General features: G+C 44.4%; 1 protein-coding gene across 4 annotated transcripts; it reads right to left on the bottom strand.

The window, feature by feature from the left end:
- Positions 1-758: 758 nt before the first annotated feature.
- MFSD9 (major facilitator superfamily domain containing 9) lies at positions 759-17,597 on the bottom strand. 4 transcript variants are annotated; one of them, XM_059134396.1, is made up of 7 exons: positions 17,363-17,597; positions 12,999-13,086; positions 11,572-11,615; positions 11,329-11,458; positions 8,155-8,364; positions 4,138-4,808; positions 759-1,045 (listed from the first exon to the last, which is right to left on the bottom strand). In XM_059134396.1, the coding sequence occupies exons 1-7, from the start codon at positions 17,531-17,533 to the stop codon at positions 1,016-1,018; spliced, it is 1,344 nt and encodes a 447-aa protein (XP_058990379.1). In that variant the 5' UTR covers positions 17,534-17,597; the 3' UTR covers positions 759-1,015. The 4 variants fall into 4 exon arrangements, with proteins under 4 accessions (XP_058990379.1, XP_058990377.1, XP_058990378.1 ...); XM_059134394.1 differs by lacking the exon at positions 759-1,045 and having other exon boundaries at positions 2,251-4,808; XM_059134395.1 differs by lacking the exon at positions 759-1,045 and having other exon boundaries at positions 2,251-4,808; positions 8,155-8,307.
- Positions 17,598-17,601: the final 4 nt, after the last annotated feature.

The following is a 17,601-nucleotide window of genomic DNA, read 5'->3' as shown; positions in this document are numbered from 1 at the left end:
GAGGTCATAAGCTGACGGTCCCTAGGCCTTTCAGATTTCGTGCCCTACCTGATTCCCTCAGTGCCCGTGACTTCTCCCTGCCATCCCCCTTGGATGACTGCCCTCTAGGGATCTTTAACATCAAGTCCACGGAGCATTCACCAGCATGAATTCTTCAGTGGCTCCCCCTCAGCTGTGGGAATAAAAGCTCACTCCTGAGCATGGTCCATGAACTACTTCACGATCTAACTCAGGGACTCTCACCTCTGAGGCACTCTGGAGTCTGGTTCTAGAGGTCTAGGGCAGGCTCTGGGCATCAGGTGACTCTACTATGAAGCCAGAACCATTGATTCTTGCCCCTTCTGTTTGCTGCAGGCTTAACTTTTGACTCACACACTTGGGTTTTGGAGCCTTGCCAATGTTACTGCCCTGGCCAAACATGCCCCACTCCCTTTCTGATTTCTGCTCACCGCTCTCTGGACATGAGCGCAGAGGTATACCATCCCTCCAAAATCTTCTAGAACCCAAAACCCTGAGGCTCATTCACAAAACTTAGCAACTGGGGTTGGTAAAATGCTGAAAGGATGCCATATTCTTTATAAACTTTTGAGGCAAGTTCAATGCCCCTAAAATAAGATTCCATATACTATTAAGTTGAACTATGTGAAACTTCAGGTAATTTTGACCTAGAAAAGTAGCAATTTCATGTGGCTCAATCTAAATACTTTGGACATTATTATGGAAGTTGCTCAGGGACTAAAAAACAAAACAACACAAACTTTAGTGGAACAGATTTAATTTCCCTGAGATCATAGTCCATAAATTATACAAAAACTGTCTACAGAACAGTGGTTTTCAAAGTTTACTGTGCACACAGAGCAGCTGGGGATTTTGTTGAGAATGGTTCCCAGCAGGTCCGTGCTGGGGTGTGAGTGCATGTTTAACAAGCTCCAGGGGAACGTGGACACTGCTGGTTCTGGAACACACGTCGGAATATCCACACATCAGACATTTTAAGGAGAGGTAGAAGCATACATCAGAGATACTGTGGCCTGGTTCCCGACCACTGCGATAAAGTTAAATATTGCAATGAAGTGAGTCAAATGAATTTTCTGGCTTCCTAATATACATTAAAAATTATGCTTATACTATACTATAGTCTATTAAATTTACAGTAGCATTATGTCTAAAAAAACAATGTACATACCTTAATTAAAAAGACTTTATTGCTAAAAAAATGCCAACCACCATCTGAGCTTTTAGCAACTGTCAATCTTTTTGCTGGTGGAGGGTCTTTTCTCAGGGTTGATCAGGGTGGTGGTTGGTGAAGGCTGGGGTGGCTGTGGCAATTTTTAAAAATAAGACAACAAGGAAGTTTGCCACATCGGCTGACATTTCCTTTCACTTGAACACTTACCAGGCCACTGTAGGGTTGTTAACTGGCCTGACTTCAGTATTTTTGCATCTTAAGAAATAGAGGGCCAAGGAGAGGGCAAGAGATGGGTGACCAGCCAGTTGGTGGGGCTCTTGGAACACATACACTTATGGATTAAATTCACCACCTTATAAGGGTGCGGTTCATGGCACCCCAAAACAATTATAACAGTAACATCAAAGATCACTGATCACACATCAACATAGCAAATATAATGAAAAAGTTTAAAATATTGTGAGAATTACCAAAATGTGACACAGGCGCAAAGTGAGCAAATGCTGGTGGAAAAATGGTGCAAATAAACTTCTCAACACATGGTTGCCACGAAATTTAACTGGTTAAAAAAAAAATAATGCAGTATCTGCGATGCACAATAAAATGAAATGCAATGGAATGAGGTATGTCTGCATAATAATTATCTAAAAAAAACCCCACTTGAGTGTGGACAATAGCAAAAATGTTTCTCTACTCTCTATATGAAGATCAACCCTGGTTTTCATTCCCATTTATCTGGTAACTGTAAAGCCTTAATAAATTTATAGGCTTTATTTATTTATTTATTTATTTTATTTATTTTTTTTTAATTTTTTATTTTTTATAAACATATATTTTTATCCCCAGGGGTACAGGTCTGTGAATCACCAGGTTTACACACTTCACAGCACTCACCAAATCACATACCCTCCCCAATGTCCATAATCCCACCCCCTTCTCCCAAACCCCCTCCCCCCGGCAACCCTCAATTTGTTTTGTGAGATTAAGAGTCACTTATGGTTTGTCTCCCTCCCAATCCCATCTTGTTTCATTTATTCTTCTTCTACCCACTTAAGTATAGGCTTTATTTAACCTCAAAAATAAAGTGCTAGGATTTCAAAAATTTAATAATGACTACATTAAAGAATGTCTAAGAAACTTGCCTGTTTCTGAGTGCACAGAAAAGATAATCTTCGGAGAAATTCAACTTCATTGCATAAACCCTTGATTACTTATTGTCCTTTGAGTCTAAGCTCTATGCCAATTTGGTGTGCTCCTTAAGGGCCACACCATTTTGTATTATATTTTGCTTTCCTCAAAAGCACTTAGCACTTCACAATCACAACACTTCATAAAAAGTTAGTATTTTCCTTGTAGCTAGATAGGAGAAAGGACAATCTTCAGACATCCAATTAATTATCTTAAACATTTGGGTTTAACCCATACACAACTTCTAAAACTAGAGAAACTTTTTTTTTTCTGCTTTCATACAATACATTTACAATTATACGTGTGTTGGTTGAAAACAAGATTAATTTCCCAGTGGACCAATGAAAAAGAATGAGAGGAATGTGAACTTCGGTAGTTTGCATGAGGAAACGAGAGGCGGCTCCAATATAATTATTATTAACAGGTGACATTATCCAAGTAGCAAGAATCACACAAATGCTTCCCTGTGTTTTTGTGCTAACCTTCCCTCTGAGCCTACCAGTTGGACCCTGGCATGCTACTTTTGTAATGACCATTAAGCCTAGGCCTAGGAAAAGGCATTTCCCTGTAGATCAGTGTGTAGCTCTTTTGTTCTCAGGTATGATATTAAAGTGAGAGAAAAGAAATGACTTTCAACATAAGATACTGTAGTTAAGTCTGTCTCATGAGGCATGGCACCTGACTCTCTTACCTGCATGAGATGCTCCTCTTAAAGGCATTCCTGTACTTTGTCTTCTCCACTGTGCTCTACCATCATCCAACCCATGCAGCCTAATGGAGCCCTGGCTTCCGGGAGCAGTTCATGCCTGATATCCAGGGAGAACTAGCCACAGTGACAACCTCAGCTCTCTGCAGAGCACAGGGCCTCCGAAGCAATAGACACAGGGGACAGGCTCCATGAACCTGCTTCTCCTATTACAGAGCGTGACTGCTAAGATCTAGGGAGAAGGTAATGTTTCAGGATCACATAATCTTAATACTTCAAACTGAGTTAGCTATCAATAAACACAACCAAGTCTCTGGCTTTGACTTGAATCCAAACCTGTATGTCTCTAAATGATCCTTCTTCTACCTCCATGAGGAAGTGCAAGTGTCGCTTATTAAATACAGGTTTCTGGGCCTCCCCTGGGCCCCCAGAACCAGTGTCTGGGGGCTGAGGCAGCCGTGTGATCTTTCCCCAGCCTCCCAGGTAGAATCTTGTTAGGACTTGAGAAAGGTACAGGCTAATTTCAATAAAGCAGCTTATTCAATCTCTAGGCTTCTGATAGCACAAAAACCCTTGGTTTATACAGTGTGACACGAAGCCTGTGTCCCAGCGGATCACTTTGTTAATGGGTTACCCTGTTTTTACTTAGCGGAGGGCCTATCACCTTCTGTTATCTCACCACCACCTTCTCGTCCTGAAGCTGGTAGTGTTTCCCCCTGGAAAATCTGAACCCCACCGGCAGGGTTTGAAGAGGAGACTTCTACATAAGATTTAATACTTTCCCCTTCGACAAGGCTCTGACTTCTGATCACCCTGCAGGCTGGACCTGGGAGTCTCCCAACAAAGCACACCTGCTGGGGAACCACCCTTCCTGGCCGCTGTCCCTTCCTCATGGCCTCAGAGTTGGTTTCTTCTATCCAGTTCCACTCTACTCACGTTTTAATTTGTCACTCCCACCACCGGCACCACCATAGCGGGCTCTGTTGAGTGACATTAGGAAAATCGCCACGAGGGCCAGGACAGCCCCCAGGCTGGGGGGCCCACATGGGCTCACCTCCTGCGCTAGCCCGGAGAGGAGCGGGGCGATGATCCGGCCCACGGCCGTCACGGACTGTCCCACGCCGATGACCGTGCCGCTGGCCTGCGCCCCGCCTGCGGCCAGCTGCAGGTCGGTGATGCAGGTCCTGCCCACGGCGGTGGACACGGCCAGCAGCGAGGAGCAGAGCACGGCCACGGGCACGGAGCGGGCGGAGGCGTGCAGCAGCAGCAGCAGGCAGGTGAGCGCGCTGGAGTGCAGCAGGAGGGCGTGGCCGTCATGCCCGTACAGCCGCAGCAGGGGCCCCAGCGCCAGACCGGCCAGGGCGCCCAGCGCGCTGCCATAGCTGATGAGGTAACCGGCCGCCCGCGGCCGCACCCCAAAGCGCTCCTCCAGCGCCAGCACGAAGTTACTGTAGTAGAGCATGACCGCCACTGCCATCAGCAAGCGCACGGCGAAGATGTCCCACATCTCGGAAAAAATCAGGCTCTTCATGTCGCGCAGTGTGGACGCGAACTCCAGCCAGGGCGGCCTGGCAGGTCTGGTGCGGACTGTGCTCCCGGGACGGGTGGCGGTTTCATGCCCGTGACCATCTCTCCTTCCCCAGGGTGCAGAGTTCCTCCTCGCTGGCTGGTCTTTCTCTGCACTGGAGAGCTGAGCTTCGCACCAGGGAAACAGCCAAACCAGACCTGGTAGGACGGCATGGGATCTGTCGGCTGCACGCCCGGACTCGCAGGGTGCCCGCAATCCGGGGGAGGAGCACGTATGTGCACGAGATTTCTATGCTGTAGTTTTGTATTAGTACATTTACTAACCTCTGTCTTTGAATCCAGTTTTTAACCATGGCCACAGCTACTTCTACTCCATTTTGATGGTAGAAATCCACTCTTCACCTTAGAAAAATTCTATACCTACAAAATGTTCACTTTTTTCGCCGGCTCAAGAGCCCATGATGGTTTCCTGTATCATGGGGTACCGAAATTCTCATGCTGTATATTTAAATTCACTACCTTTCTAACTCCGTGCCTGTCCACCGTCTTGCCTCCCCATCCATCCACCCTCCCATCCACTCCCCACCCACACTGCATCACATTCTGAGTAGTTATGCTTCCTAAATGCTAAGGTCTGTGCTAAACAGTAGGAATATATTAACAAGACAAGGCCTATAACATCCCTGCCCTCAAGGAATTTAAGTCTAAAAGGGGGTTTGGACAAGTAAAACACAGCAATTGGATTACAGGTGAGTACTGTGCTGGGGGAAGCTCACTCTGTGAGCAGAGGCTGCCGGCCTCGGCTTGTGGGAAGTGGGGCAGCTTGACACCAGTGACCTGTCAGGAAGCAACTGCTTGGCTCTGCCCCCTGTCAGGGCCCACCATGTGCTTTTGCAAGTCACACCTCAAAATATTTTGGGGTACCATTCTCACAGACCATGATGTATGATCTTACAGAGAAGCCCAATTCCTACTCAGATAATCCTACTTCCACCCTTATGACTGGTGCATTCCTGCCTTGGTCGTTTTATGTATCCCATGCCATCCAAATAGAAGGACCTACTGCCAATCCATGCCCCCAAATTTCTTGAAACTGAATTCCAGCTAGGACATTTTTTCCAAACTCATTCTGTGGAGTTTTTGGTCCTTCCACACTTAAATTCAACTGGACCATGGCCCTTCAGACCGCTTCATGCTGTCATGTTTTCAGCAACCACATCTGTGTGTGTGGTTTCTCCACAGTCGAGGGGGACTACTCACTAGGGACTAATTTATGACAGAAAACTTAACCACATGAGGATGCAGGCCTGGCCTTTCTACCACTTCTTATCTTTGCAAGGGCCCTTAGACGTTTTACACAATCTTGATAAAAATATGAAAGGGCTATCGCCCCCGTGGACTGAGACCAAGAGTATAATTAAAATAATAAAAATGATAATGATGACAGCAACTGATGTTTACTGAGAATGCAGTATTCTTGACACAGCGGGGTGAACTGCTCGCATGCAAGACCTCCCGGGCTCGCCCTAGTAAGACTGGGAGTGTTGTTATCCCATTTTATGTATGAGTAAACTGAGGCAACTCGCTCAAGGCCCACACTAAAAAGTGGCACAGCAAGAATCTGAATCCAAATCTGTCAAACTCCAGAGTCTAAGTTCTTAACCAAGAAATCAGAAATCATGCCACAAAAGACATAAAAAAGGCCCTTCTCAGGCAAAGTGGCCTATCAGAATGAGGATATGAGAAGCTGAAGGGGTAAAAGAGGTTTAAGAAAACAGCCAGTCACTGAGGGGAAAAAACGCAATACACTGTTCACTGCGCTGGAAGGCAAAGCCCAGTGTGAGACACTGTCCATTGGCCTGCCCCTATCACTCTCCCCTGCTATTCTCTGCATCAGCTTGGCCTGCTGACCTCTAAATTTCTTAAGAATGCACAAGAAATCCCTATTACTATTTTTAGCCATTGCGGTTGAGAACACTTGTGGCTGAACTATCCCTGACTGACTCAGATCCACTCACAGGCTTAGGTGAGGGCATGATATTAAACAGCATCATCGCTGGAGAATCCCAAACAGAAGCCCATGATCACAGTCTTCGTTTATACCCTGACTTCTGACTTGGAGAGCTATCACATTCATCACATTCCTTCATGTGGGAAGGTACCTGGCCACACCAGTCAGTCATGGGCTTCAGGTATTTTATCTAGATTTGCACTAATCCGTCAGACCTCACTTCCCAGCCGAGGTTACAGGTTAAACTTCTGGCAGGAGATCATAAAGTATTCGTATGACAATTTACATTGAACTCCTGAGCTCTGTTTCCTGAGTGTGATATCCTAGCTCAACATGGAATCCATCATGCAACTTGGAGCCTTGAATACAAAGACTAAAAAAGATGTAGTAGAGTAGGCTATCATTAAATTTAAGGAAAACTGAGTAACATGAACAAATCCTCTTGTTTCTGAAGTTGTTTATCTAAGGCTCAGGAAGGTACCAGTCTCTAGGCAAAGAGGTTTATCCTCTTGGCTTTAGGCGACTGGCCCTGCTTCCAAGGAGTTCATAGTCCAGTAAGTGTTCTTTTATTCATCCAATGTTATTGAACATTGGCTTTATGCCTGGCCAGTTCTGGGCAGGAGTGACAACGGTGAGAAAATGACTACCCTGTGGCATTTAGTTTCTAACAGAATGTGTGGGGAGGTAGGGAGGAGAGAATATAAGCAAGAAAACAAATGGATAATATAATTTCAGAAGTGCTGTAAAGAAACCGGAGTTATGTGTAATAGAATCATCAGGAAAAGCCTTTCCAAGGAAGCAAATATTTGACACTCGAATGATAAGGAAGACCCAGTAGGGTGGTTCAGTGGGTTAAGCCTCTGCCTTCAGCTCAGGTCTCAGAGTCTTGGGATGGAGTCTTGGGATGGAGCCTGACATTGGGCTCTCTGAATGGGAAGCCTGTTTCCCCTTCTCTCTCTGCCTGCCTCTCTGCCTACTTGTGATCTCTCTCTGTCAAATAAATAAATAAAATTTTTAAAAAAATTAACAAAACAAAGAAAGACCCAGTAAAGGTGTGTGGGAAGAATGTTGTAGGTGGGGGAAAGAGCAAATTGCAGTGCCTTCCTGTGGGAATGAGTCTGGCATGTGTGAGGCTGACCAGGAAGCCAGTGTGGCTGGAGCAGATGGAAGGGTGGGGGGCAGGGCTTGCCCATCCACATGCTATATGAGACATATACATGCTTTAAGCATGATGGGAAGACATGGGCAGGTGGTCTGCAGCAGGAGACGAGGTGACCAACTTTGAAAAATAAATCTGCCTATTCGAATGTAAAGGGGATTAAGAGTACACGTATCAGGATGAGCCCTGAGTGATGTACAGAACTGCTGACCCACTAAATTGCACACCTGAAACTATCATAGCAGTGTAACAACAACAAAAACTCTGCCTATTTTAAGAACAACAAAGTGTAAGGAGATAAAAGTAAAGCAGGTAGATGGGTCAGTATGAATGCATAAACCAAACAGCCTTCTTAGGATGAAACGTCAACATACCAGCATTGAGGATGAAGACAGAGAAACAGATGAAGGCTGTCAGATAAAATCCACCTTCTAGTTCCGTAAGATATCCACCAACCATGGGGCCCAAGATGAAGCCCACACTAGATGCCGCATTGAATTGTCCAATTACTAGTGGCCGTTCTTTCTCTGCAACCAGATCAGAAAGCAGAGCCCTTGAGATGGAGAGGGTATGTTTAAAAATACCTGCAAGGGGATAAGAAACATGCTCTGTAACATTTTTCAGACCAAAAGAATCTTGGATGTGAACTTGCATTTCATCTCTATCACAGATGGGAGTTCTGGTCTCCATTCTCTTTGAACCTCTAAGGTTTGTACTTTCATCCCACTGTGACTGGACTCCTGATCTAGCCCCACAGTCCTAGTTGGCTACCTTATTCCTGGGAGTCAAGCCCTGCATCCCCTGCTTTCCCACCGTCCACACTGACATCCCAGTATCTCCAGTTTTCTGTTAGCCAAGTGTAATTCGTGGTCACTTCTCTACAGAGATGTATCATTCTTCATTCATTCACTCAGTGAGTAAACATTCGTGCATGCCTACTGTATGTTCAGCATTAATCCTGACCCTGACCCTGAGAATAATGCAAGGATCAGAGAGCAAAAAACCCCACAAATGGACCTCTCTTCATAGAGTGTGTGTATGTGTGTACATGGGTACAGGTGATAACTTGCTAGAGAGGAAGAGAGCAGGGAAGGACAGGGAGTGAGGAAGAATATAAAAACATGATGACATGGTCATCTAGACACTACCAACTGATTTTCTCCTAGCAAGAGGTTTATGAATTGGTTGACTAAACAAACTGAAAGGTGGGACATGACTTAATAAGAGATTAAAGTGTATATAGCAGCTTTATATTCCTCATACTTCTGCTGATGTATTTGACTTGTCTGTAGCCATACCCCCATATGTTGAATAAACAGACTGAGGGGTTCTGGTACCGTATGCTGCCCGTCACGCTGGCAATACATGGCAGCAGTTCAGTCAGTGTTGCTGGCAGGTCGGCCTGCCGTGCTCCTAACTCTGATGCAACACAATGGTTTCCAGTGATTTCCTTGAAAGAAGCATCACTCTGTACATCTCTTGGCTTGCACCCTGCTCCTGGGTTCTATATCCAACTGGGTGTAAACATTAGAGCGGATATTTGCCTGATAACCAGACTCTATGGGAAGCAAACTTACAAACCTGTCTTAGAAGTAGACAGATTGTCTCTAGATCTATTTCCTTTAATGTGAGAAAGGACCAGGCTGGAAGATGATTCGTAAAAGGCCTAGCAGAGATCCTGTAATTATTTCTGAAATGATACCGATGTTGAGTTCACCTTACATACCCGGGGAAGGAGGACTGTGGTGAAGGTGACCCAGACTAGCTTCCTGTTACCTTCTAGAGGCTGGGCTAGGGGATAGAGAGAAGAGGGGAAAACCATGTGTCTACCTCTGGTACTTCAAACTCTGTCAGGCTCACCTTCAGATCCAAGGACCTGAACCTACATGACATTGTACAGCATAACCCTTGCAAGGCTCCCCCAGGGCTCCCTCATATTCCTGGGCCAACCAAACACTGTAGAAGTTCCCATGGCAGGAGAGAATTTTATGTGTAGCTCTCCTGTTAGCCAAGAGTAAGACATATGTTAGTGGAACTATCACTACTCAAAGCAGGCTCATTTCATATTAAATAAAAACATTTTAATCTTCTCTATAAATTTCAACCTATTGTATACAGGGCCAATTACTCTGTAGTTCTTTAGAATTACAAACAGCCTTAATGCTGAATGGTGGAGTGTATTATATTTAACACTGCAACTCAAACCAAGTATGTACAATAACTTTGACTCCGAATGCACATAGAGCAGCCATCAGTTGGATTTTTTGTGGGGCGGGGTGCGAGTTAGGATGATAGCTCAAATTTAAAGTGAAGACCTTTGTAAGTATTTTCAGGTTTTTGAGTTAAAAGAAAGGCAAAGCATGAATTTTCAAGGGTTAACTCAAAAGACTTGGAGAGTAAGGATGTATGTCACAGAAATGGTGTGAAAATCCCAAATGAGCTGATCATCAACCATATGTTAAAAGTACTTATTTTATGCTCTGTTCCTTTGGGACATTGGGTGAAAAGGAACAGCTTAACTGACTAGGGGCAGAGGTCCAGGGCTGCAAACTTGTCCACCAGGGCAGCTGAGTCTATTGGTGCTCTATTGAGTCAAGGGAGAAAGAAACTGAAACTCCAGGGTTCTAACTGAGAAAGGCAAAGAGAGAACAAAGAGCTTCCACAGGGCCTCCCTACCCACCACACTAGGATAGCAGTCAACAGCGGCAGCTCAAAGAACGGGCAAAATAAAAGCCATTTCGAAAATGTCAGGAACATTCAAGATCAGTTTAGAAACAGAAACTAACCCAAGAGCCACACCATTGTCATCCTAGTATCTCCCCCGACCAGCAGTAAATCCCCCGGATTTACGGGAGGCTGCCAGAGAGCTACAGTGGGAGATCTCCATCTGAAGTCAGGAAGCCCAATTTTAAAACCAGAAGTTGGCCAAGGGGAAGAATAATAACCACAGCGGTGGCCAAAGACAGTTAAAAAATTCTTACTGACTGAAGGTAGAGAGAGCGATGGGAAGGAGCCAGGTCTGTGCAATGGTATAATGATTCATACTGACAGGGAAGGCTCCAGGGCCCGTCATGGACAAGCTCTGTGGCTGTGCTCATCTGAGCAGAGCCTGACTGATACCAAGTCCTCCCTCAACAGCAGCGTCTGGTGTTCCAGTTATAATCGCTCTTGCCATTATTCTCTCTTGACATAAGCTGTAACCAAGAAGGGACCAACAGGAGAGCCTGGGCAGCTCAGTCAGTTAAGCACCCAACTCTTGGTTTTAGCTCAGGTCACGATCCCAGGATCCTGGAATCCAGCCTCACATGGGGCTCTGTGGCTCAGTGCAGAGTTTGCTGGAAATTATCTCCCTCTCCCTCTGCTCTTCCAGCTGCTCATACAGACTCACTCTCTCTCAAATAAATAAGTAAATTCTTAAGAAAAAAAAAAAAAAAGGAAGAAAGAAAGAAAGAAAAAGAAGGCACTGACAGGTAAAATGGTCTCTCTTTATACATTTACAGACAATTGGTTTATTTTGAATGAAAACACACCCAAGGGCAGGAACTTACCCACAGGGACTCTAGCCAGGGCAAACAGGAACACATTGGTAGATGCTCCAAGAATCAGATAACCGAGGGCGCTGAACAGAATGCACACCAGCAAGGAAGACCGTCTTCCAACCACATCACTCCAGCAGCCCTGAAGAAAGCAAAGAACACAGAAAGTCCTCTGACCCCCACCTTTAACCACCACCACCATGGAGATGCCCCCAAATGTGACCGAGATGTGATGCCAGATGGGAGACAACTTACCACCAGTGTGCTGGAAAAGAGCTGCAGAATGCCATAAGAGGAGCCTACAAAAAAACATCAGTAACATCAAGAAAATCAGCTGGACCCGTCATGAAAATGGATCAATGTGATAATAATTACACAGATATTAACAGGAAAACATTAGGGGAAAAGAAGACCATTTTTAAAAAGGAGATATCCCCCCCTTTTTTTTTCAGTTGGAAGGGTAAAGCAATACAATTTTTATTAAAAGACCTTCAGGGATGCCTGCGTGGCTCAGTTGGTTAAATGTCTGCCTTCAGCTCAGATCATGATCTCAGGGTCCTGGGATCGAGCCCTGCATCAGGCCCCTTGCTCAGTGGGGAGTTTGCTTCTCCCTCTGCCTGCCACTCCCCCTGCTTGGGCTCTTTCTCTCCTCCCTCTCAAATAAATGAATCTTTAAAAAAAAAAACAAAAAACAAAAAACAAACCTCAAAAATTGAAGGAAGTAGGAGAGAGACTACAGCAAGGGCTGCCCACAGTCTCTGAGAGAGGCTTCTGCTCTGTAAGGATGCATACCCCCAACTGAGAAGACAGAATAGAGAGTACTCGGGGAATAGAAATCCAAATTCTACAAAAATTCTACTAAGTCTAAAAGTTTCTGTATCCTCTTATATGCCTCTAATATTCCGGTTTTACGAACTGCTTTAGTTTTATAAAGAACTGACAAAATTTTATAGAGTGCCTTTACCTCCATTATAGCACATAACATGTCCCTTCTGCTCTTCACAAAAACCCTTGGGCCACTGTGGGGGCTAGTATAATTCTACTTTCCAAGGAAAATACAAGTCATGGCATGCAGGACTTACCAAATACTGTGTCCACCACAATCTCCCAACATCTGCTTATCCAGCTTGCGAATAGTCAAGGGCTGTTAGTCTTTTAACAATTCCTTATTAATTGGCATAGTCCTAAGCCCTGCTAAGCCCTGTCTCTTTGGTAAATCAGGGACTTTCAGATGGAGGTTCTATGCTGCACAGGCAGAGAAACCTTACAACCCCCAAAGATGCACTGGTGGTGGTCAAGCCTCACCCTGAGACCCTTTGCTGTGTGAATTGATTTCTGTAGATTACATTTCTTTGGTTCCCGCAGGCAGGAGTTTGTACCTACCCTTTGACACACACAGCCAGCTCCTTGGAGAGGCTCAGGGAGGAACTGTGATGTAACTGGTGGTGAGGGCAAAGAAATGATGCTAACCCTCAACAACTCTCTGAACACAGGTAGTCTAGGAAAAGATGAACTATATTCACTCCAGGGTAACATTCCTAAGTATTCTAAAAATTCCTTTTAGCCCACTTTGAATTTAGCTTTGGATGATATTCAGCTATCAAGACTGATTTTTTTTTTAGGTTCTTAGTCCAGAGGATTGAAAATTCGGTGCTCTGAAATGTACAATATTAACTACTTACCTACTATTCCAGCAACTGTTGGACTTGCTCCAAGAGACTTGACATGAAGGCTCAGTAAAGGGACGACCATGCTGACACCGAACAAATCCTAGACAACAAAACACTGATCAACTCAAATTAGAAACTGATGCTTAGGTATTCTTAAAGTGGTAATCCTAATAACAAACTGATTAAAAACATAAACCAATATCTAATTTTGAGGAAACAAGAAATCGTAATTCTACAGTATGCTATACCCATCGGATTAAACTTATCAAAGAATCAAAATACAATGTTTTAACAGTTGCTACCTATAAATGCCTGACCACCATGACCAAGAATCATTGCGACTTTAGCTTCCTTGTGATTGATCCTTAATGCTCAAGGAGGATGTGCTATAGACGTTTTTCCAATAAAAAACAAAAACAAAAAATGTCTGTGTGTAATGAAGTGGGAAAGGAGGCAGGGATAATGCCTCTTTCTTTCTTTTTTAAAGATTTTATTTACTTATTTGACAGAGAGAGATCACAAGTAGGCAGAGAGCGGAGAAAGCAGGCTCCCTGCTAAGCAGGGAGCCCGATGTGGGGCTTGATCCCAGGACCCTAGGATCATGACCTGAGTCGAAGGCAGAGGCTTTAACCCACTGAGCCACCCAAGTGCCCCAATACCTATTTCTTGACAAAGCAGCATTTGCTTCATAATATGAATTTCCTCCTGATAGGGAAGGCAACTAATCTGTGGCTTATAGCCTTAAAAATAATACCTGAAAAGAAGGTCTCAGCAAAGCAGGAAGGAGAGAGAAGGATGGGGTACTGGGGAAATCCAGTGTTCTGTAGCTAAGTCAATGAAAGTGCAGGCACTGGGGTTACACAGACAGTTCTAAGTTCCAGTTCCATTACTTACTAAGCATGTATGCTTGGAAAGTTACTTAATGTCACCAAGCATCAGTGCTGTCATCTGCAAAAAATGGTAATAATAACACCTGTCTGGTAGAAATATGAAGTCCATTAAAAGATGTAATGATTGAGACAGATCTAACACACAACAGCAGTTCAAATATATTTTCACTTTTCTTCAGTCCTAGGGATAAGTACTGATCCTTTCTGCTAGGTATTCTGAGTTAACAGAAGGATTGTTAATTTTTCCTTTAAGTTTTGTTCTCATCCCTACTTCACTTGGATACTTGCAACAACTGGAGTAGAAGAAGGAAACCACATTGCACACACACACAGGTTTCTTTATATTCAACTAGAATTCCTTTCCTTATAATCAATCTGGTTTAAATAGAAAGAAATGCATGAAAAACATTTTTTCTTTAGGGCCCACAGTTAATCTTCTGCTTGTCCCTTCTCCTGGTGGCTGTGCATTCACCTAATTTTAGAAACAGGAACCTCTAAATGTACTTTTCAGTGGCTCTTTTCCATGGTTACATCTTTAAATGGCCATATACTTACTATCTAGTGTTCTCAAGTAGTTCATAAATTTATACTACCTCAACTACAGCTTATTTTGATTTTAAGATTACTTAAATTTTGGGGGCTCTCAGCCTTCTTTCATCAGCCTACTGATATACGCTATCACTTAAAAGACCCCAAATACATCAGCAACCTAATGAATTTTCTGCATCTTTCAGAAAAGGAAACTCAATTGTCCAAAAAGATTTCTTTTTCAAAAAATTCCCAGTATGACTTGTTATTTAACATTCAAGTAAAGGATGGGAGAGAAATAATTAAGTAGGCTGCAATTTACGGTAGGTAATAAGAAAACAGGCTCATAAGTAATAACTGGTGATCAGTATTATTTTAATGCTTTGTGAGCCTGAAAAGGATTAACTATTTCCATGGATGCTGGTGTTCTAGAATTGTCTTTCAGGAAGTTGTGCTCTAAATTCGTCTTCCCCTTACCAGAAAAGGCAACTCCTCTCTTGCTGTGAATCTGCATTTTCTTCAAAACCACCGGCTTTGAATGTATTTTGAATGTGGCAACTGGTCATGTGCTTGTAACCGTTTATAAGGAAATCAGGCGAGAGGGGACACTTAAACCTTTCATGGAACATCTACATCTCTCTACAAAAACTGATGAATACACTAAGAAGTTTCAGGATTTTCAGGGTAGGAACCTAAATATTTCTTGATCAGCAAACTGCCTCAGTAACAATGAATGAGACTTCACTACAGCTGATGAAATAAAATATGAATCTCTGTATCTGGAGGAAAGAAGGGATTGAAATCATAGGTCTTAGCACCATCTTATAATGCTAACCAAAAGGGGCCTAGAAGGTCCTCTTCATCTTCCTTCTTAAACAAATTAAAACCTGGAAGCCCAGATGAGAACTAAAAACAGAACATTTTGGCAAATGACTTCTTTAATCCTGTTTCCTTCCTCTCTTATTATCTGAAACCATTTCCCCAAAAGTCTTAGGGGGTCTTTACATCTCTATATAATAAAAGTAATAACTAAGTTATGTATAATATTCCTTAGATGTTACCTAACAAAGAGCCATTAGATCCTACAAGGATATCCAAAGCTGCACATACATTGCTTACATTTTCCATTTAAAAAAAATCCCTACTCTCTTTTAACTTTTGGGAAATCTTACATTTTACCCTGAACATATTAGAGACCTAAGAACTCTCTTGAACAAATTATTACAATTTTACATCAGGCTTGCTAAATTATACTTGCTGTGTGCACAGTTCATACACAACACAGGAGATGTTCTGAATATTCTAATCTGTACTGAAAGATCAACTATAATGAATGGCCTGTGGATTCATTTAAAACATTCAAACTATTTTGAATTTTAGGTCATGTTGGTTTTTCTGAAGTCCCCACCTGGACTTTCCAGGTGAGGGTTCAAATTCTTCTCATCTGGCAGAACCAGATAGTAGTACTGTCTGAGGGAGGGAGGCAGTAGCCGATGGACAGTCCCCAGCTTCTACCAGAGGGTGGATGGCAGCCAACTCCCTCGGAAACGTCAAGGGCGACTCACCATCAATAGTTTTGAATTGCGGATGGCTGGAATAGAACGTGGAAGAGGCATCTGCATGCACTCTAAAACTGAACTAAGATTAAGGAATGCCAGGCTCTGACCTGAAGTGTTAACCGTGGGGGCTAAGCGAAGCAAGGTTAACCGGAGCCCTCCTGAGTGCCTCATGGTGTGGTGTTTACAGTGATTTGGAAAATGCTTTCATCATTGTCTTAACAACTATTAAGTCAACATTAAACCTTTACAGAAGGATGGTTACAGACTGATGGTTCAGTACCCAAACTCTAGTGAGGCTAATATACTGGAGAGTAGAGGTCTTAACCTGCATCTGGGCAGAAAATAGTAATTTCTCTTTGCCATGACCTAGGGCCTTTGCAGACTATTCAAGGCCCCCAAAGGCAGTCTTTACCCAGTGACACCAGCAAAGAGGAAATCCTACTGAGTTCTCGTCCCAGTTCTCTCCTAACCTAGACCAGCTCACAACCAGGGCAACTGAACCGGGTCTAGACTTGGAAGAAGAAGAGTGAGTACTTGGATCTAGGGTTCCTGCAGATAATGGCCTATGAGCTACCAACACAGCGTTCTGGTAAGACTTTAAGTTCTTCCTGGCAGAGACTGTGTATTACAGGGACTGGAGCTCTACAGCCCTGGCAACACAAAATGTTTTCAGAAATTCTATGACTAATAAATGGATGGATGGATGGATGACTTCTCCTATCATACATTCATCTTTCTAAGCTTTCCATTTTAAGTGGGGAAAATTCATAATTAATTGTCTTTATTAAACCAGGACACACACACACACATCATGAAAAAGAACAAATCTGCTTAGCCCAATAAACAGTTTGTTGAAAGGCAGAACACAGGTATAATTCACTATGGTTTGCATTTTTAAACATTTCAGTCTATCAGGAGCCCTAATGAAAATGTGCCTAATTCTGCCCAAGTGAGGTCATCAACAGTGACTTCGCTGACCGGGCCTGGCAAAAAGGCCCGTGTATTCACTCCTACTATACCTACGGCCCTCAAACTTGTTCAGGAGCCCAGCTATCCACTCTGCGTGTTCTGTACCTTTCACAGCACCTAACACCTGGGGTCACCCTTGAGCCCGGGCTCAATCACACTAGACGCTGGTGCTGGGGGCGCATTAAATCGCAGGAGGGGCAGAGGAGCCGCGGACTGGGCTCCGCAAGGGAGCAATGTGACCTGGCGCAGAGTGAAAGAGGTTTGGGGGCAAAAAGAGGCTTGAAAGGTAAGGAGGCACCACCAGGCAGAGATCGCAGGTTCCCAGCCCTCGCTGAGACTTCAACCACTCGGGCTTCAAGAAAAAAGCCACCCCCAATCGGGTTCCAGGTCCAGGACGCAGTCGCCCTTCGCTCCCAGCCCCCGCACTCACCAAGAAGCCCACCAGGTAAAGACAGAGCAGGAAGCGGCGGGCTCCGACGGCACCGGGGCCGCGAGCCCGCGCCTCAGCCCCGGCTCCGGCCCCCAATTCGTGCCTTGGCGTCGGGGTCGCCGAGGCCGGTCCCCCCGCGGTGGTCCGGCCGCGGCGCACCCCCGACTCCATGCGGATGGGTCGGGGGCGCCGACCTCCGAAGCCGCTGCCGGGCGGCACCCGCCCGCTAGCCCCGCCCC

Source organism: Mustela lutreola, chromosome 9 (genome assembly GCF_030435805.1).
Source record: "Mustela lutreola isolate mMusLut2 chromosome 9, mMusLut2.pri, whole genome shotgun sequence".
Classification (NCBI taxonomy): Eukaryota; Metazoa; Chordata; class Mammalia; order Carnivora; family Mustelidae; genus Mustela; species Mustela lutreola.
The sequence above is the reverse complement of the archived record's forward strand: the minus strand, read 5'-3'. Positions and strand labels throughout refer to the sequence as shown.

What these genes read in the sequence shown, in the direction of transcription:
- MFSD9 (XM_059134394.1), bottom strand. Translation starts at nt 17,533, where the DNA reads ATGGAGTCGGGGGTGCGCCGCGGCCGGACCACCGCGGGGGGACCGGCC. An exon ending in AACAGTTGCTGGAATAGTAG is followed by an intron (nt 11,616 to 12,998) that starts GTAAGTAGTTAA and finishes GTTTTTTTGTAG; the next exon opens with GCTCCTCTTATGGCATTCTG. An exon ending in TGTCTTCATCCTCAATGCTG is followed by an intron (nt 4,809 to 8,154) that starts GTATGTTGACGT and finishes CCGTCCTACCAG; the next exon opens with GTCTGGTTTGGCTGTTTCCC.